Here is a 21692-nt window from a genome sequence, read left to right as displayed (position 1 = left end):
ACAAACTTTTCAGCAGGACTTCTTATGATAAAACAAGGGGTAATGGTTTTAAAGTAAGAAAAGGTTAACTTAGAGATAAGGAAGTTTTTTTACAGTGGGGGTGGTGAAGTACTGGCACAGGTTTCCCAGAGAGCTGGCAGATGCCCCATCCCTGGAAACATTCAAGATCAGACTGGACAGCAGTCTGATCTGGCTGATGATCTCTGCTCATGGCATGGAGGCTGGACTAGAAGTCCCTTAAAGGTCTCTTCAAACCTGAACCATTCTATGATCTTCATCTGCACCTTCTGCAAGGGGAAGGACAGGCTGTGGACCAGCTGGGTGGGAAAAAGATCTGCAGAAAAGAACTTGGTGTCTTGGAAAGCAGTGAAATGCACGTGAGTCAGCAGTGCACTCGGGGAGTAAAGCTCATCAACCTTACTCCTCCATGCACAATGGTCTGGGGCTGGAGCACAGGTCCTCCTGAGAGGCAGGGGGGCATTTTCAGTCTGGAGAAGTGGTTTGGGGGCAAATAAAGCAGATTTCCTCTATCTGCCAGGTCATCCAGACAAAGTGAGGTTCCAACAGTGATGCATGCTGGGAGAATGAGGTAAAAAATGTTCAATTTGAAACCAGAGTTTCATATTGGACACCTTCCTCAGAATTTATCTCCATGAGGACCGCCAAGCAGTGGCACAGAGAGGTTGTACAGAAATCACCCTTGGAGACATTGATACGCAACTCTCTCGGTCTGGGTTCACAGCTGATCCGGCTGTAAGCAGGGAAGTGGACTAGATGACCCAGATCCTATTCTAATGAAACTGTTTTTAGCAAGCCAGGAGTTTCTGGAAAAGTTAAAACCCATCATTTACATTCTGGGGGGAAAATAAAAAAGCAAGCAGAACTCACTTTCCTTTGTAATTCATTCTAAGACATACTACTTAAAATGTATTTCATTTCACATGTAAATGTCTATTTTCAAATGCAAGTTATTTCATTCTTACTTACAGATTTTAAAATGTCACCAGCTGTTATCTTAAAATTCTTCTACACTTTTTTGCAAGTCAATTGTCTTTGATTTCCTTTTTTTTTGAGTTGTAAGACCATATTCCTTTACTTTAAAAATATTAATACAGGTGCTGTTCATCACACTGTGATATTATCATTTTTAAGGGTGTACGCAAAGATTCAATAAGTTTCTTTACCCCAGGCCTCTTCAACTGTTTTGCGATGTTTAAATAGCATGAGTTCATTTTACTCGTCATAATCCCTAAATCTGTTTGAGAATCATTACTCTCAAAGGCGTAACTCTTCTGCCATTGTGCAGGTACATTCTGCATTCCATGTTAAGTATACCATTTTGTATATGGCTATACTGAAGCGCATTTTTCCCAGCATGATCTTAGTTGACTAAAATAATCTAGATTGCTTGGCATCAACAGTCTATCTTCAGCGTTATTTACTACCTCTCTTCTTCTTGCATCACCCAAAGATTTCTACAGCAGTAATTTTATATACACCTAGAAGATATGCATACAAATAACGAATGAATGCTGATCTCTCCCCAATCTTTCTTAATATATGACACTTGCCTAGGTTCAAATTAAGGAAGCAGAATTCATGGAAAAAGTAAGAATAAGATTCTAACATGAAAGACAGATGATGTTAACTTCATTCTGAGGGATATAAATATTGGATTTACAAATATGAGCTAGACTAGTCTTCTAATGAATAAATAAATATTTCTTAGTCTCTCTTTTGCTGCTTGAGAAAGGAATGAATGTGACAAGACTACCCAGGAAGAAGAAACTTCCCAAGAAATCAAGCAGTATGTCCCTTGCAGCAGAATACTACAGCTACAAATCTCAACTTCTGTTAAGTATTAGAGAGTTCTCAGTGCTACAGCAGCAAGTGACACATCCTGACCTCTTTCTCCAAGTATTAACAGATTCTTATTCCTCTTCCTGAGAAGCATGGCAAATATAAAAAATGAAAACAGTTAGTCTCAAATCTATAAAATACTGTCTTTACAAATAAATGATAGTTGACTCTACTCCATTTAGATTTTTTTTCATTACACTAAAAGAATCCTGCAGAGTTACTAACACTGCAATCTGATGTATGGTAGAAGACACTTAAAGACATATTCAAATTATGAGATACTGAAATACAGCTTAAATTCAATTCCCCATTTATACAATGAACAGTTTCTCTTCACTTTATATGTGCTTTGTAGTAAATATTTGAGACATTTTAATTAGTAGTCCTTAAAAAGTTTCTTATTATTATTTTGTAAAGGTAAAAATGGGATCATTGAGAGATTGAAAAGACAGTAACAGTAAAGCCTACAGTAGCACTCAATTCCAACACTTGATAACAGGGCCATATAGTTTTCCAAAATATCTCTGCATTTCTAATTTTTTTAACCAATCTATTATGCAAACAAATACATAATGCTTCCATTTTTTCCTTAAGTATAAAATTAATTCTGCTTGCAATAGAGGATCATGCTAAAAATAAAATCTTCTTCATGTACTTGCCATCTAGTGTGAAACCAATTAAAGCCTAAAGATTCAACTACTCTTCCATAACTTTAGAGCATATGTTATTTAACAAAGAATATTTAGCAAAATGTGTGGGTCAAACTTTAACTATTGGATATGAACACTGTTTCAGACTGTGAATTTCAGAATCTCAATCCATCAGACCCTCCTTCAAAGTCCAGTATCATGCTCTGCATATCAAGAGCTCAAGTCAAGCATGGCAGGCATCCAGATTCTCCTTCTCTGTCAAACTCAGAAACATACTTGCATAATGGAAAATTATTTTAAAAGGTCAATAAAACCTCCAAACAGCCAATATTCTACATCCTCTGACCTATCAAAGGTTATGAAATGATAATCAGTTCAATAGCTTCCATCTTGTCCCTTGTTTTCCACCCAACAGAGAAGTGCAGCAGCCACAGTGACTCCAAGCCCAGGCACAATTCTTACTGCACTTCTCCCTCCACTGTCATTCCAGAGCTTTCTGCTCAATGTACAAAGTTTATCTGCCTGAGTTTTTGACTCTGTAATCAGAAGGTAACACAGACATAGGACAAATGGGATAAAAAACTGCGGTTTCACTTCCAAAGAAAATACAAGCATAAATATCTAGACACAGAACCTAGCCTCACATACTATCAGTTTATTCTTTATTTTGAAAAATACTGAGATGAGATGAGATGAGATATGAGATGAGATCTTCACTCCACTCCTTCAGATTCACAGTACCTACAACCCTGAAGCACAGCTCCTACAAACACCAGCTCTGTTAGATCTCACCAGTTTTTTGTAGTTTTTGTTTGGTTTTGCTTTGGTTGGTTTTTTTTTTTAATCATAACAAAGACATAAATACAACCAAGAAAATACGATAACCAGAGGTACACAGAGTTTGGTACCAGAGATGATCATGGGCTAGCTACCAGTGATTTGTGCTTTCAAGATTTCCCCACGACCCTAGGAAGAAAGAGATCAAAAAACCCCTGCATTGCTTGGCTAAAATGTTTCAAAATAAAACAAATTATGTTTTAGTTCAAAGCTTGCTTTAATCAAATACACCAAGGTAGGTTGTTTAAGAATACATGAAGAGCTTTTTTTAGGGTAAATTTAGGGAGGACAGCCCCAAATGTCACCCTAGGACAAGTCTGTTACAACTTGCAGTCAATGTTCTTTTGAATTATACCAATCTACAGTCAGCTGTTCTTCTGGGACAGCCACAAGCAGCTGTCTATGCTTCTGTCTCTTGCTACTCCTCTGGACCCCCATTCTATATATGGTGTCTTGGTACTTAGTGTTTTGCCTTCTAGGTATTTTTGATACCTCCACAGCGATGAATATCTCTTTGAGTACCTCCAGCACATAGAGAGTGTACCCCAAAAGCAATTAATCTTTCAACAGTACATTTCCTATGTTCACATTTCCTCCCTTCCTGTCATATGTTAACAAAATAACTCCTTATGTTAAAGGTGTACTTGAGAGGTTAAATCAATTTCTAAATTTTTTTTTTAATTAATATTGATTCAATGTCCCAATTTCACATACACAACTCTATTAGATGGTGGCAACATAATGTGGTCTGACACAGTGAGACCTATTTTTTAGAGGTAAGGAAACACTCAAATTTTCTCTTAGAGTATCTCCTATATGAGTACTAACAAAAAGTTACCCTTGTTTTGCTGATTATTTGAATAAGAACAAAATTTATACATAAAATTTTACCATACCCTGACAGTCCTTGAAGCATTTTTTTAAAATAAAAACAATTTCTAAGTGCAAAGCATATCTTCAGGACAACCTATAGAAACTTAACCATACTTAATGTCATGACTGTACTTATATGGAATTATTCTTATAATTGACCTCTGTTTTATGTATGTATCCTGATGAGAACCAAGACTGAAGAAAAAAGAGCAGGGAAAGAAAAGAAAGTAGAAAAAAGAGTGCAATATTTAAGATATCACTGCACTATTTTGTATATGCACTATATCACCAAATTCAGTGTATGTATTTCAATATTTGACATTACTACATCTGTTAAAGCTGATGCCAACACCATAGCAACTTTCGTAGCAAAAGATCTTTTTCTGTCACTCATCATCTCTTAACTATGTGAAAACAGAAGGGTCAAATTGCACTCTGGCATATCCATTTCTATTCATTAAAGCAGCCAGGTTTTGCTGCACACAAATCTTGAGAAACATGAGACAATGAAAGAACATGCAATTAACAGAGAGTACTTAATGTTATCTCTACTCAGCAGCACCAAGTGCCTGTAATAGAGCAAGTCCGCTGTAATTCCATGAAAGATAAGATTTATATATCCTAGCACTTGTGTTACACACTGATGAACAGCATAAAATTGACATAATGGTTCTTCAGGGCTACAAAACATGTTTTCTTTTGCAGTTTAATTGACAATGACTACATTGACCTTTTCTCTATAATTGTAACTACAGTAGAGCAATTAGACAAATCGTCACCTCTATCATTTCCCACACATAATATGCAAAAGCAGAAGAAAGCAGACTGTTAATCATTTTTTCATGCTGATGTTACAGCAGTACAATATTTTACACTTGCATAACGTAAGTGAAAGCTGGAGTGAAAAAATTTGTTTAAATCATATACTTCAATGAATGAAAAGTGACAACTATGGAAATGAAATATTAGAAATATTTTAAATCCTCTGATTTCACAAATACTGTGTCCCAACCAAACACTTGCATCCTTTACTATTACAAAAATATTTTTTATGACAATTCACACTTTCACTTATGCTTTGGCTCACTTAGAGCCCCTGTATTGTAAGTAGTAGTAAACTAGATACTTCTATACAGACATTCTAAACCAGCCATGCATATCAAAACTACTCAAGAAATTTCTAACATTTGGATTTTACATCCGACAATTCAGTATTAGAGCTGTCTCCTTGTTTTTCATTCCCTCTTCCTCTTCTCTGCAGGTATTTACTGTCACCTCCAAAGATGAGGTAACAAAACCACACAACACTTTGTGCTGTGCTATTATTCAAAATGTCCATGGCTGTTACTGGAAAATTATAGAGTTTCTTGTTTTAGAAAGGGATTTCTTCACAAGATAGAAATGCACAGCTACCAGCAATGTTGAAAAACATTGAAATGAATCTCTTATAGAATGTGTGTCACTAGGTTTTGAATCCTGTTTTAAAAGGTAAAATTGTATCAGTTTTTTAAGACTAAGTTCATAATACAGACTTTATAATATATCATTAAGTTTCACCTCGTATTTCTAAAACAGGGTTTCATCTTAATGTATAACTAAGTCTGGACACTGTACAATTATTAGTAAAACTTCTACATTGAAAATTATCTTCTTTATGGAAGACTCTGTAAAAAAATTCACTTTGATGCTCCTGAACAAACTCTGCATAACATGCATGAATATATATATCTTTAAATATACAGACATTATCCAATATTCAGTATTTCAAAGCAAAAATATTTTGAAATTTCAGGAAAAATTAAAACCTTCTATTGAATGATGAAACCTTCATAAAGAAAATTGTAGAACACCACCTCACCGTATGTATTTGTTGTAAGAATTTGTTTTCCAAAAGTGGAGGGATTTTGTGCAACTTTTTTTTCCAGACATTTACAAGCATACCACTAGTGAATGTTGTTTTTTAACTTGAACATAGCTGAGTTACCTATTTAAACCATACCACCAGTGAATTTTAAAATACTGTAACCTGAGAGCTGATGCTCAGCAAAATACCAAAAAGTATTGCTTTTTCCTGTAGCCCCTTTAACATGTAATTGAATAACATATATGAATCTTGTATGACATACGACTAGCTAAAATAAGACAGTTTAAAGCAATAATTTCTGTTTAACACCACTGTTCTCACGGCACTTGCTGAGAAAGACTAATTGTGACAGGCAATAAGCAGGATATGAAGAAGGGTTTCTAAGGCCTTCCCTCCTGATAAAATGAGTACCATAACTTGCAGTCTCACAAAGAGAAGCTTTGCTTTGCTCTGTAATACTTTTTTAACCCTATGAATGCTCAAAATAATGATGTAAAATGAGGCTTGAAAGGGAAGTGAGGTAAATAATTTGCTGACGTAAAGTGGGAGATCCAGTGACAAATTCTATCTGTAATCTCATTTTTTGAGCTCTTGTGTTAGGATCTGGGGACTGCAAAAATATGTGTTAGAAATCTCTAAACACCTAAACTGTATTAATGTGTTAGTAAAATTGCAAATGAAAAGACCAGCTATTAGGGCAAGATCCAGAGAAGAATGCCTCCCTGCCACCTGTTCTTACATCTCTCTGAGAAGCTTCCATTTTGAAAACCAATTTAAAAAAATACTTCATGATGGTTTTTTAAAGGTCTATCATTCGCTTACAGACACTTATAATGCATAATTCTAGAAAACAATGTTATGAAAAAAGGAAAAATAAAACCAACTTAAACCCTACACATTCCTTTAACTTCTAAAAGGTTAATGTTTTATCTTAATGTATGTTACAGTACAGTATTGTACGTTCATTGTGTTGAGGTACTTGAAGCAGTACTTGAAGAGACCAATTGATCCACAGCTGTTTAAGAAATAAATAATAAATTCCAATTTCAATATTTTCTGATTGGTATGCTAGTAAAAAATGGCTCCAACAGTGAAAATTCAAACTCTAAGTTTTGTATTCCTTTTTACAAAACCTGTGTTTTTCACATTGTTTCATCTTTTTTATTTCATAGAACTCAAATGAATTTCACAGGTATTCAAATTAACAGATATATGAATATATCACAATTTACACCAGGGCTAATCAGGAAACATCTCTACAAACTTCATTCAGCAAATATTTGACAGCATTGACCACTGGGATACATTCATTATACAGAAGAACAATTAATCAAAGCAATGTTACAAGCAAGAATAAAAGTTTATGTGCTACTGAATATTCTTCTGAAATGCTTATTTTACAATTTGACGTAAAGTGTTTAAACACATTCTTAATAGCCCTCAATTCTGTGGTAAGATTTTTTCAAAACATGACTATGTTTTAATTAGAAAATTAAATCTGTCAGGGACAGCAAAGAAGAATGTTCATTACAGCATTCCAGGTAATGCTGTAATGAATGTTACATTACAGTACAGCATACAGAATGTACTATCCCACATTCCGGGATAGTAACCTATAGTAATCACAAAAAACGAAAATTCTCTTTTAGAAGAGAATTATGCAAGAAAATCTTCAAAGTAGGAACCTTTGCTTAGAGCACATGTTTAGAACAATTGCTTAGCATCACAGGTAAGGAGATGCCTAGATTAAGATATTACTAGAAAAGCTAGTTTACACTCATACTTTTTAACATTGCAGCTGATCTGAAGCTATCCCTTAAACTCAATCAACCTAGAAGAAAAAAAGTCTCCAAATAAGGTGGGCATAGGTTGGATTCAAACCCAAGCCAAGACCTCGGCCAGCCCAGTTCTAGTTGCCATGCAGATACACCACTGGCCAGAGAGGTCCCATCCAATCAATTATCTGAGCCCAAAGCCCCTCTGAAAGGGCAGCCTTTTAAACTCATTGCTGTTTGCTGTGTTGTGTCATGTGTCTGTCTCCCACAGTGTTGTGTCATGTGTCTGTCTCCAACCCACGACTCCGCATAACAGTATTTCAATTCTCTTTTTTCTGGACCCTAAATGCAAAACCAAAACAAACACAAACCAACACTATTTTTCTTGGAAGTTTGTACAGTTTTAAAATAGAATGGATTTTAGTGGGTTTATGCTGAATTGAGGGTTGAATATAACCTAAAATTTTTGAGTTACTCTAGCTATTATGTAAAATCAAGAGCATCCATTACATTTAGCTCCAAGCTACAATAATTATTGGCAGTTCTGTTGCTACCGTCATCAAGAAGGGAACAGAAACAGGCAGGAAAGCAGTCCAAATGGAGACCACTGAGCACAACTAAGTTACACAGAATGTATTTTCCTTTTTCTCCAGTGGCCCCAGGAGAGTCTAATATAATTTAAAATTCCTGACATGGTCTCCCAGGCCAGAAGACAATTAATGGATGAAAGCTTGAGCATGCACTTTTTATTTTTGCCCTGCTGAAATGCTAAAGGGTGTAACAAATTTTCTAAGCTGAATTCTGCTGGCTAATATTACTATGTCTGAAAGTAGAAATGGAACTACAGTTCGCAATACAGATTACAGAAACACTTTAGGTAGCAAATGGATATATATTTTATACATGCATAAAATATATCGCACGTGCAAGGAAAGGCATCCTCTCAACACAGCCTGCATATGTAAAGATTTAAGGGACCACTTTAAAAGAAATCAAAACCAATAGATACAGACGTTCAAAAAAAGAAACCCCTGAAAACTATCAGCCAAAAGAAATACACAGATTGGAAGAAAATAGAGCTATACAAGGTAAGATCTTCTACTTTAAGTAATTTTTCACAGTACGCCAGTATTTTCGGCATCAGAAAAAACTGCATGAATATTTGAATGCCATCTGACAGGCCTTTCCAAGTAACATTTAGTACACTTTTCAGCCTAACAAGCAAATTGTCATGCCTTGTTGATAAAAAGCTCCCAAGAGCAGCATGAAAAAGCAAGTTATGCAATAGAAAGGTATCTCGTCTTCAAGAGTAAAATTTATCCCAATCAATTCAATAAGGACATAAATATTTCAAGAGTGGGTATCTTCTCAGTGACGGTAATCAGAACCATAAAAAATTTAGTTGCTAGACTCTAAGTCAATTTACGTACAATTTATAAACATGTTGAAAATATGTTGCAATTAATGTATTTCATATACCAAACAAATAATTAATTAAGGACTATAAAAGGAGTTTTGTCTCCTTTTAGTATTGTGCAAATCAAATATATCTCCCAAATTTACTCTTATAATCCATGTATGGCTGGATATTTTTCCCTTTTATATCAACTCATGCTTGATTTTCCAGATTGAAACAAATTGTGAAACTTCAGTAGCACTGAAAAGGACTTTCATGATGCTTAGAAACATGAACTGGCAAACTGCATAACTCCTAATAAAGTCAAGCTAATAGCAATATGTATCTGGAAAGAATCAGAGGAGGGCAGAACAATTCGTAGATAATCCACTATACACATCTGTGAGTTTGAAATTCAGTTTTAGAAATCAATTCCCATTGTTCAACAGCAGATGGAGAGCAAAAATTAGCCTCTGGGCTCTGTTCTATTCTGCACTGGGCAAGGTCCAGAAGCAGCTGATTAATCTTTCTGGCAGCCAGGTTTTTTAGACGCTGCATCCAGTCTCAGGTTTTGAAACAATGGGTTTAGCATCACTAACTCTTGGTAAAGTCTGACTGAAATGTACTGTGGCTACAGCAAAAAAAATATGACTGATATGTTACTCGTCAAGCAACAAATTATAGTAAATCAGACTTAGAAACGTGCCTAGATGTAACTCTTAGGATTTCCTTAAGACTTCCCTAAATAGGAAACATTCATTTATTCAACACCTTTAGCAGACCTACTCATATGCAAAAATCTATTATTAGCCATATAGAGAATATATTATATATGTATGTGTACATTTGCATACAAAAAATGAAATATAAAGGCAAAAGCATCAATGTCAAGATATACTCTTTTTGAAAGAAAAGTAACAAAATATAAATAAAAATCAAAATCATTCCTAAACTGTAACTGCATTCATCTCAAATAACCAGTTTTATTTGTGTGTTACTTTAACACACAATTTTTTTTTGTGTGAAACCAGATGTATCATGTATCAAGCATGGCTTGTTATTCTGCTGACTTCTATTAAATGCTCATACAGAAGTATATTAGTTAATTTTACCAGAATTAAATTAAAGAATTAATCATTAATGACCTGTCATTTCTATTTGTGAAAGCTCTTTTTCTAAAAGTGAATGGAAGACCAATCTTTTTATTTTACTGTACACAGACTTGGAAAAGCTTTCCAGGTAGGTTAACATTTCATTGCAGCTTGCCTTCCATCCGTCTATAGGAAACTTAAGGAACAAGCCAGGAAAACACTACTGGCAGTGTTTTGCCTCCAGACAATTCTTTTTTTTAGGAGAACTTTTCATTTACTAGAGATCCATATACTTTATTAAAACACCTCTACTAATGACAAGCTGGCAGGTGTTGGTAAATCTGGCTAGCTACAGCATGTCAAGAGGTAACAGGATTTCTTTTCTCAATGGAAAGAGAAATACCACTGTGTAGAACTAAGTAGACCCAAGAAAGCTAATGTGACTCTTTACCCTGTGTGAAACTAAGTAGCTAAGCATAGATGGAATTTTCATTAGAAAAAATGATCATGTCAAAGGAAATAACCACCTATAAAAATGTTATAAGGTGACTGAGAAAAAACTGAAAATCTGAAATACAAAGCACTAAGAGCAGGTAAACTAGTTTTATTCTAACTCTATCCTTTGGAAACAAGACAGAAAGTCCTGTTCCCTCCTCTCATGTTCTGGGAGGTGTTGCAAGGACAGGCAGGAATGACAATAATACAGGAAAAAAACCACTGTCTTTGGAAACAAATTTTTTGATACTGTACTGCAAGGGAGCAGACTACAAACCTCAGTCTGGAGTGACTGGAACTTAAAAAATTTTTTACATTTGGAATTGCTCTTAACTCTCTGGCTACCACAGACTCACAACCATCTCCTAAATGCCACAGGCTAGACAAAGTAGACTTTATCAGATAAAGTGAGAAGGGGAATGAAAATTAAGACAAGAAATAAATCAGAGTAGGAGGTAATTGGTATTGGAAAGACAAGAAAAGAATTATGGCAATACACAATTTTTCCCACTCTTCACTATAAGCAGTAACATCAATGATGCTGATAGCAATATATCTCTAATTCCTTGTGGGCCTTCTTTAGGACCTCTTTGACTAATGCTTTTTCCAGAATCAGGAGATAATGGTCTGTTCAAACACGTCACAACAAACTTTAAAAAATCAGAATCAGGCAAGGAATATGGCTGCTATGGTGGACCTCAGTTCATGTATCTCCATCTACCTTAACAATCAAAACACTAACACAAGAGGTTAGTATGAGAGTCACAGAGTGTGTAAGTTTGGAAGAGGCCTGGAAGGCACCTAGAATCCTTGTCTCTAAGGAGGAAGATGCCACAGCCTCCCCAGGCAACTTGTGCTAGTAGTCAGCCACCATTACAGTGCAGAAATGTTTTCTGAAGTTCAGAGAGAGCCTCCTGCGTTTCAGTGTTTGCCCACACCTGTCACTGAGCACCAATGGAAAGAGCCTGTCTCTGCTCTCTTTGCTCCCTTGTTCCATGTGCTTATTCACACTGAACCTTCTGTTCTCCCAGCTGAACAGCCCCAGTTCTCTCAGCCTGCCCTCACAGGACCGCTGCTCAAGTCCCTTCATCTTATTTATGGTCCTTTGCAGGACTCTATCCAGTATGTCCACACCTTTCTTGTACTTGGCAGCTGAGAAATGGACACAGCATTCGCAGCATGCCAGAATGACAGAAATTATACAAGCTATAAATTTTGACAGTGAAAAATTCAGGCTCTATTTAATAACTGGGCAGGATTTTTCCTGTATAGAACTGTGAGGCCTGGCAACAACTCTGCCCCTCTGAAAGCTAGCAGGACAAGCTGGCCGAGGCCTAGCTCCCTTCAGGCACATGAAGGTGAGTATTTACCAGTTGCTTCTCTACTCCATGAGACAAAAAACTAGATTCATGTACTGAAGGAAGTCTCAAGCCAATTCACCATAGTTCTGAGAAACAGCAAATCACAATCACAAGGTATGAACAGAAGTCAACAAGATTTCAAGCAGAGAGACATAGTTTTAGCCTTTCAAAACTTGTATTCTTTGTGTTGCTTACCTATTTTTCCCTGACTATATCTATTGGCATCACCATGACCACCACTTTAAATTAGTGCTTATTTTCCTCATTACATTATTACTGCACTTTCAGGGCAGTATACTATAATACTGCAAGTTATTCATTCTGTCAGCTCAACTTCCACTTCATCACTATCTTCCTCTTCCAGCTGAGTACAACTCTTCAAAGGTACATTAAAATCCTGTATTCTTTACAAGTCAGTATCTATTGGTTAATCTTGAATTCTAACAACAAAATGTCCCTGCATTTAACATCACAGAAAATTCAGAATACACCAGTTTTCTTTGGTTTTAACAAAAGAAATGCAGGGCTCACTGAGTAACCTGATCAGGATTGAAGATAATTAGTATGCAGCATCTGACACATATCCTGTTTATATGATTGCATGACCCCACCATAAGATAAGTTTATGATCACCCACACATATACAAAGAAAAAAACCCCCACCAAATAACTGCTTTTTTTTTTTTCATTTTGAGCTTAGAACCCATGCAGCAGGAAACAGCCTAAAGTGAATTTAGAACATGGTTATGTTCCTTTCAAATGGTATTTATACTGGGTATACTGACAGGCTCTAAACAATACAGTCAGTGCAGTAAATCATTGGGACACCCATTCCCTTTTTCTTTTATCTTTTCAAGTACTGTGTCTGTTCTGACTGCATGGTGAATTATAGTTTGCATCCTCAGAATGTAACAGTAATTGCAATGCAGACTAAATCTTTTTTCAGAGCCATGGCAGGTTGGATTTTTTTTAATTTTCTGTACTGCTTTAAATTATAACACTGGAAGTATTTTATCTGTACAGAAATTCTATACATACACAAAACCTTTCCGTTTTCATGATGCACTGAGGAATCAGATTTATAATACACTGGCATTTCTATGCCTTCAGGAAGCATTGCACTTTCCTAATTTTTGTAAGGAATGTCATACAGAAAATCATCAAGCCACATTTTGTGTCAAGTCTGCCATTTTTAATTATTAGCAACTAAGTTTAAGAAATTTCTCCTTTGGTTTAACAAGTGCATACCTACCTCACAGAGTTTTTTTTTATGCCACAACTCATAAAATTGTTTAGGCTGATGCTCGTCCCTTGCACTAAATTACCAACTAATCACAGGAGATATTTATCATCTCAAGTTTTTATGTGAGAATTGTCAGACTTAATCACCCTCCTCATATTTTCACTACTTACAGACCGTCATTTATTATACATTTCAGCAGTGTGACAACAGTGGACTATTTTCCCCATTTTTCAAGTATGTTAAGAAAGACAAAAGCATGGCAAAGCACGGCAAATCATGACAAGAGCTTGAAAGTTTTACTGTCTCTGATAACATCCACTTCCACCAAAAAATGGTCCCTAAAAAAACTATTTATTTTCATACCACTTTTATCTCAGTTATAGAGATAAGTAGAATTAGCAGGCCAAAGCTAATAAATGGAAAGTTACAGTTAATTATATAAAATGCATTCTGATTTTTATCATTGGTTAAACTCTGCAGATAGTATGAGAGTGATCTGTTCTAATCAAATGTTTGTAAAAATTAATTTCTTTGATAAAAATGCTGAAGAAACAGTTCCCAGAAGCCTTTATAAAGTGGATTCAGGGCACATTAATAGAAGCTGAAAAGATGACTAACACTGGTAAGATTAATAATTTCTGGGGTAACTGCTGAGATATGTGGGGAATCATACCCCACATTCTTTTTCCACTGCACTGACGAGTAAGAAAACATTTAAAACAAAGATACCCAGAACAGCATAAATATATGGCCACTGCTTTATTCTGGAGGAAGTTCATCCTGCACTCCTGGGCATGAAAGGTGCAATTCTCACACAATACTGCACAACAAGAGCAAAACTAAATTATGTAAGATATCACATCACTGAAATAAGATATGAGTGACAATGCCCAAGTTGACCAAAGGACACACTGAAGCATAAATGCTACCTCGGCATTCACAGCATCACAAACTGAGCTGCGGGGGGGTTCATGCTTGGAGCAACTTGTTCTTTATGAACTGCATCCCATGGAAAAAACCCACAACGGACAGTCCTTGGAGAACTGCAGGCATGGGTAGGACATATATGGGAGTAGTTTGTGCAGGACATTGGGTAAGGATACCTTAAATGCCTGCCAGCTGGGCACCCAGCTGCTTCTCAGCCCCCCTTCTCAGCAGGACTGGGAAACAAAATAAGATGGAACAAGCCTGTAGATAAAGATAAGGAATAGGAAATCACTTGCCACCTATCCAAAACAGACTTGGCTTAAAGAAACTGATCTAGTTGCTAATTAGACAGAGCAGGACAATGAGAAACAAGAACAAATTTAGAAACACCTCAGATGCCATTTTTTGCTGAGCAAAGTTTACTCTCAACTCCCTTTTCTCTTCTCCCAGAGGGCAATGTGAAATGTGGGTTGCATTCAGATCATAATACTTTTCTCTGTTGCCCCTCTCTTCTCATACTCTTCTGCTGCTCCTGTGTGGATGTCTCATTTCACTTTATCCCATTACTCTGGACTAATCACAAAAGGGATGTTTTTTTCTTTTTTTTTTATAATCATTAAAAAAAATAATACAAGACTCAGAGCCTAAAGTTAATAAAGAAAATTGCCATGCTTAGGTGTATTCTTTGTCCAACTTTGTATGCTTTGTTCTGAATTTTTAAAAAAACTTGACAGTCAGTCTCAAATCATTTCACACAACATCCGCAGGGTGAAGCAAATTTTCCTCTAAATTTAATTAAAAAGTATGACATTCAAAAGAGTAAGTAATTTTAAAAGTAAAATTGACTTGTGTTACATTATTTCAGTTTTTATTGAGTTCTAGTTTTTAATGCAGCTGACTAAACATCTGATAAATATGCAGAGTACTCTATGGAGATTTCTCAGATAACTTGAAATAGCTGAAATTAAATTAGAATAAAGAAATGCTAGTATTCACCTAGAGTGATTCATGACAAATATGGCATAAAAGTACAGGTATTTTCTGGAAGGCTTTACTATATTCACAAGTCCAGATACTACAGGAATAAGTATCAATGCTCTTGAGTACATTGCAACTTCAGTCACATCTAAAGTGATGAATGCTAAGATGCTATATTAGCATTGTAGTCATCAAAGTTAAAATGGACATTTTTGATTAGGAAAAATATAGGCAAGATGAAAGCCTTGAATTCTTCCTTTAGAAGCAATTTCATTAAAATAATTTCAATGTCAAATATGCAGAGACTTTTAATTTCAGAAGGAAAAAACTTTTTCTTTTACTTTTCCAGAAAATAATTCTAGTGCTCACTAACTTTTAATTATTAAAAATGCACTCTAAGAACAGAGCTACTACTGTGATGCTCACATCTGCTAGTGAAATGCTGGGGCACTCACATATACAAGCAGCTCTGGGACTAAACACATTGAGCTAATCTCCTGATGAAATAATCTTCAGCACTGTATCCACTACCCACAACAAATCCAGGTCTCATCACATGCTCCCAAGGCTGATTACATGGATTTACATGAACTCATGGTAGGCAGTCAACATAAAATTTTGAACACTTCTCTAATGTATGGAAGACCACATTAACAAAATTTATTCTACTGAGTAACAATGTGGAAACCCCAAAACGCTCTGTGCCAACAACTATGATACCCAGGTCTGAGAAATTTGTAGTGCATTAGTGACCTAGTCAAATAAAAGAGCTGGAGAATCTCTGAAGGTGAATTCTCCTTTCTCCGGACTCTGAGGCTGTACAAACAGTTTGATTTTCAGGCTTATGGTGTGTTTCCAGGCTTCCACTGAATTTCTTTTGTATGTTGACTTCCTGACCGCTCTCCTTGTGAAATGTCTGTATTTACAAGTTCCTCTGTCCTGGACTCCAACTATAATCCTCACCCTGGACAGTAGACTGTCCCATTACACTGCCTACTCTGGTTCATCCATAGTGAATTTTCATGGAAACAAAAAAGAAGAAAGACCTGTTTTCTCAGAAATGGAATAACAGGACTACATCCAGATTTTTTTCATCTGTGCTAACAGCTCAAGGAGGTGCACATTAATACCGCTCCAATGATGGTTAGCAATATCACCACAAGGTAACTAAGTAAAATTCTCATTGTTTTACTGTGCCATGGAGATAATGCATATCATCCTCCAAGTCACAACCATCACTTGCCCTCAACAATATTCAGATGCTCGGCAAATCTTAGCACCTGCCATCAAAGTCACCCACAACATGTGTAATAAATTACATGAAAAAACGCAGCTCTCTTGAGACATTATTACAAGAAGATGTAGCACCACTTACAGAGGAAGAACCAAAGATCTTAAATGGTTGGGAAAATATTGTCCTTTCACTGTAAAACTAATTGATAATTTTGTATTGCAGGTGGAATCTTACCCTGGGTGACTGGCAGTGCCATGGCACAGAAAGTCTCACTGTACCTGCAAATGAAGTTCCTTGCCTTATCTACATTATTCTCTTCTTTCTAAGAAGAAAGATAGATACAGTAGGGGCTGGCAAACATCCTCTATACAAATATTATACAAATATAAGGAAATATTTTAGTAAGACAATGACTGAAGCAAGCAGAAACACTCTTAAGATTTCAGTCACTGCTTTAAAATGTCTGTCCCTAAGTGAATTATGTAACACAGATGTTGAAGTGAATTGCAACTCTCAGTCCATAGTGATGAGATTCACAAAATAAAGTTAGACTGTCTGCTGTCTGTCTCCTGATCATTATGGATATAATAAATAGCAGATGTTCCTCAAACCATTAAAAAACCCATATACCCCTGAAAACTTTGCCAGCACATCATACTACATTTCCTGAATCCCTCAGGATTTGTACCCACAAAACATTTACTTCTAGATGTTCTGGTTTACTTCATCAACTGAAATTCAAAGGAACAAGGGCAGTGACCATAAAAACAACTTCAAGGTGATAAGGTTACTGAAAGCAAGCTTCAGAGTATATTATTCACCTCACCATGTACAAAGAACTCAATCCTTTCCAATTGCAAAGACTTGATGTAATCTACTCATGATGCATATGAAAATAATTTGCAAGCTTGGTTTTATTCATATTTGAAAGAAGTAGGATTTTTTTCTATAACAAATATAACCAATCTGAAAAACAGTATATGAAGCTTTTGAGTGAGCTTTTTCCTTAATTTTAAAACTAATGTCAAGAGTATCTCAACTGAACATATTTTTTGTCTTAGGTAATTTTTTTTTTATTGTCCCACATAAGATTTTTAGATGCATATGTCAAAAAAAAAAAAGAGCTCTAATCAAAACATAAAAACAACAGTCTTCATCAATTCTTGCATATGCAGAAGAATCACGGCAACAAAAATCTTAGCAAGGGCCTGCCAAGCAGAGCTCTTACACTCTGAAAATTTAAGTTATTTAAGAAGAAATGTAATGATCACAGGATTAACTCTAACATCATGTCACAAGCAAGACATAACTGTAAGTGTTCTAGAGTTATACTCTTGCTTATGGAAAGAATTTTAATGGATTTCTAGAAACAATCATGAAATCTGAAAGAAAGTTTTAAAACCAGTGACTTATTTCTGCAAAGCCATAATCTACTGCCTTAAGAGCTACTTAGCTCCTGTAAGTTATACCGATATTTTAAAAACTTTCTAGTTTTCTTTCACACTCAATATTATGCACAAAAAAATGGAGCAAAACAGTTTTCCAAGGCTTTAAAGAAGCCTCAGCCCTCAGTTCTGTAAAGTGAGCAGAACACTGTCCTTTTAAGTTTGAAAAGATCTGGAATACAAGTCCTATGTAGTTGAATTTCACAAGTAAACCTGCTTGATAATGGGGTGGGAGTGGGGGAGAGGTGGAACTAATATTTATTTTAAAACAGGAATTGGGAAAAACATTAAACTGCTACTATCTAATATGCACTGGAAAGGTATCAAGAGACAGAATCTCCTCTGACATTCCCTCTGACTAGGAGCCACCCAACAGCATAAAAAAAAAAAAGGGCGGTTAAGCTTAAATAATTGACTAATTTACGTAATTTAAATTAATTTGCATTTTAACCCAAGCACCTGAACAGTCCTGTGAGCTTTTGAAAGCTCGCCTCTATTCTCAACGTGGGTACACTCAAAATACTGCGCTAAACTGGTGTTTTATTCAACAATAAAACACAGTTTAAACAATAAAGTCATGTAGTTTCATCATGTTCCTTTTATATAATTTTCCATTATTCTCAATTGAGCTTTTAGGAGGCGTAAAGCAACCAACTTTACTCAGTTCAGAGTAGCATTTGGCGTTTCATGTCACTTTTAAAATAGGAAAAATTTCTCAATTGTCAAATAACTGCTTCAGATTTACAGGCATTAATTATTTTCTAAATTCTATCTATTTTTTTAACTAGAAGATAATTCAAATTTACAAACTTTGTTATATTAAGTACTAACAAGTACAATCAGAAAAAACATGTAATGGAAAACCTTAAGAAGCAAAAATAAACAACTAGAAGTTACATACAGAAGCAGATTATCTGTCACTCCTTGAAAGGGCTTCCTTGTCTTGCTAAGATTCACAATTCTTATAATTCATTCTCAGTGTGAAGTTTTAGAGTGATATGCACAGAATTAAAATATATACTTATTATTATAGCAATTCTAATAAAGGATTTTCAAGAACAGTTTGACAGCAGATCAAACTTAGCAGACTGTCGTACTCAAAACATCCAAGCAGATGGATATACGTTTCTAAGTACTTTAATTAAAACCTGAAAACTGCCTGGTTTTTAATTTGAATTTTTATTCTTATTATTTTTTCTAGCTTATCCTGGAATTTTCCAGTCACCTTATTCCACATGTGAAAATAAAGCCCTACAAACAGAAAGATGAGGCAACTAAATCCTTTCAAAACCAATGAAGTTTCATCAAAGGTCTGACCTAAACAAACCAATCCAAAAAACGGTCTTAAGGACTAAAAGAAGTTATGGCAAAAGTTACTGGAACTTCCTATCAAACACAATGCAATTTTATTACTTTTAGAATACTATACTTTCACCAAAGTCTGAGCTACCTACACATCAGTACATGTGTCCCTTAATGACTTTTGAAAACCTTGAAAGCGTACCTTATTACAAAAACCAAAGAGTAATCATGGGAAAGAAGTACAATTGCTAGAATACATTATTCTGGTTTATATGAAACTGTTTTAGAACCCCTTTCTGTTATAAGTATCTTTTTCCTTTTGTTTAAAACAGCAGTTATAATGAAATAGTAAGGCAGAAGTAATTAAAAATATTCTTTCCTTTGTAACCTCAGGCACTGACTTTGCTCAATTTTTTGTTTAAAAAAATGCTCACTTTTAAAATTCTCATTTTTCATCTGATCTGTGATATAACTATACATAATCTTTGTCCACATACTTGATGTTGAAATAGATTAGTTGATCAAAAGACCGGAATACAGCAGGATAGGAGGCATTCTGGTCAAAAGGAAAAGGCTAGTTTATAACCCAGTGTCATTCTTCCATTTTGATTCTGAAGTTCTTTGCAAAAAAAATCAAAACCAGCCAAACAACCATGTTGCTTTCTAAAAATACAAGAATTTCACTTATTAATTCACAAGCAGTTTATTTTTACTTATATAGTGAAATGTATGCTTCACTGTTTGAGTGCATATAAATTTATCTAAATCCTGGACACCTATTGAATTGAGTCAGTTCAACAGCAATTGAGCATTTCACTCTTTGTACATTGCACATTCTCCCGAAATCTGCATTAAACAAATTAGTCCAGCCATCTGGTCACAACTAAACTGTTCTCCATTGCAGAAATAGGCCAACACTCCACAAAATAGGTGTCTGGATTATTTACCCAAAACAAGCAAGAACAATCACTCAGCAAACATTATTTGCTTTAATCAATCTCGTCCAGCCCCCAAGCCATGAGCAATTATTCGCAACTAACAGAACCAGTTAAATTTGCATTACACTGCTTTTGGATGCCCTAATGAAGTTACCTGTCATTAATGATCCAGTTCAGACACAGATTGAGAGAATTAAGGTTTTTGCATCTCTTTACTATTTCCATCACGGTTTCATTGTCCAGTTCTGTGATATGACGTAGATCCAAGCTTGAAAGATTTCTTAGCTATTGAGACAAATATGAGAGAAAGAAATAATCTGAAATTCATTCACATACATAACTGTTGAAAAAATTGTCAATTTTTTTGGAAGTTACACAGTATGTGCAAGTTAGTAATGAAAGATATAATTACTATATCTTTTACAAAACGCAAACATACCAGAGATATTCACAGAATTCAGCTTGAGCAAAGTTGTGATTCAGGCACCCAGTTACTACATAAAATCCAGATATTCTCACTCAAGGTGTCATACAACCTACAATAAGGGCCTAGGCCCTCCTCCTCATAAATACATGGAGCACAAGATACCAAGGTAAAATATCAACTCATTGAGCCACAGGAAAAATAAGGCATGGAAGGAAGGGAGACAGCATGTTTGTGCTTAGATTCAAATGAATGCAATTAGCAACTCCAGAGTATAAAGCTTTCAAAGTAAACAAATAATACAAACTCCCTGGAAAATACAGTATTTATACTGTAGTCTCATCTGCACTGTTATCAATAACAGACTGGATATTCTAAACAACAAAATTTGGAGTCACAAAACAATATGATTAGGAGTTATGCACTAATCAAACTGACTTATCCCTAGTGTTAATCATTCCCATGTCCTTCAAAAGCAAACCCTTTTACAACTTTTATCAGTTATAGATGCAAAAAAAAAATTTTTACAGACTTCTCCAGTATCACTTTAGTCATAATAACCTCCAAGTACTGTTTGCTTTTTAAGCTGTCTGAAATAATCTCTGTTATACTCTGGAAAAATAATTGCATTAGGCAATATTGACACTTTAATTAAATTTACTTTCCCTGTAAGAGAGAAAAAATGATCCTCATCAGTGATTTAAGTCACTAAGGATTTGATTAGGTAAAGACATCCAACTGAGATCACAAAATTGGTCCACTTCAGTAGTTAATTATTAAGTCAATGAATTTAGGACAAGTGGGTAGGGGGGGAGGTGGCAGCATGGGGTGAGAAGAAAAGAAGAAAGAAGAGAAAAGGACTTCAAATGTAGGCAGCCTTCCACAGAAAGTGGAGTTTTGTTCTTTAAGTTTTTAACAGGCTCCAAAAAAAGCTGAAGACAAGCTACATGCCATTCCCAAAAATTCTGCAAAACAAGCATAATATCAAGAACCCTCACC

General features: G+C 35.4%; 1 protein-coding gene across 1 annotated transcript in view; it reads right to left on the bottom strand.

Moving 5' to 3' along the window:
• The window catches only part of FBXL17 (F-box and leucine rich repeat protein 17), a 275571-nt gene that overhangs the window by 160366 nt on the left and 93513 nt on the right, over positions 1–21692 (bottom strand). Inside the window, exon 6 of the mRNA XM_064736156.1 lies at positions 20424–20554. Within this exon, the coding sequence (XP_064592226.1) occupies positions 20424–20554 (131 nt within the window). The remainder of the gene's footprint in view (positions 1–20423; positions 20555–21692) is intronic.

The sequence above is a fragment of the Zonotrichia leucophrys genome, chromosome Z, assembly GCF_028769735.1.
Source record: "Zonotrichia leucophrys gambelii isolate GWCS_2022_RI chromosome Z, RI_Zleu_2.0, whole genome shotgun sequence".
In the NCBI taxonomy this organism is placed as follows: domain Eukaryota; kingdom Metazoa; phylum Chordata; class Aves; order Passeriformes; family Passerellidae; genus Zonotrichia; species Zonotrichia leucophrys.
The sequence above is the reverse complement of the archived record's forward strand: the minus strand, read 5'-3'. Positions and strand labels throughout refer to the sequence as shown.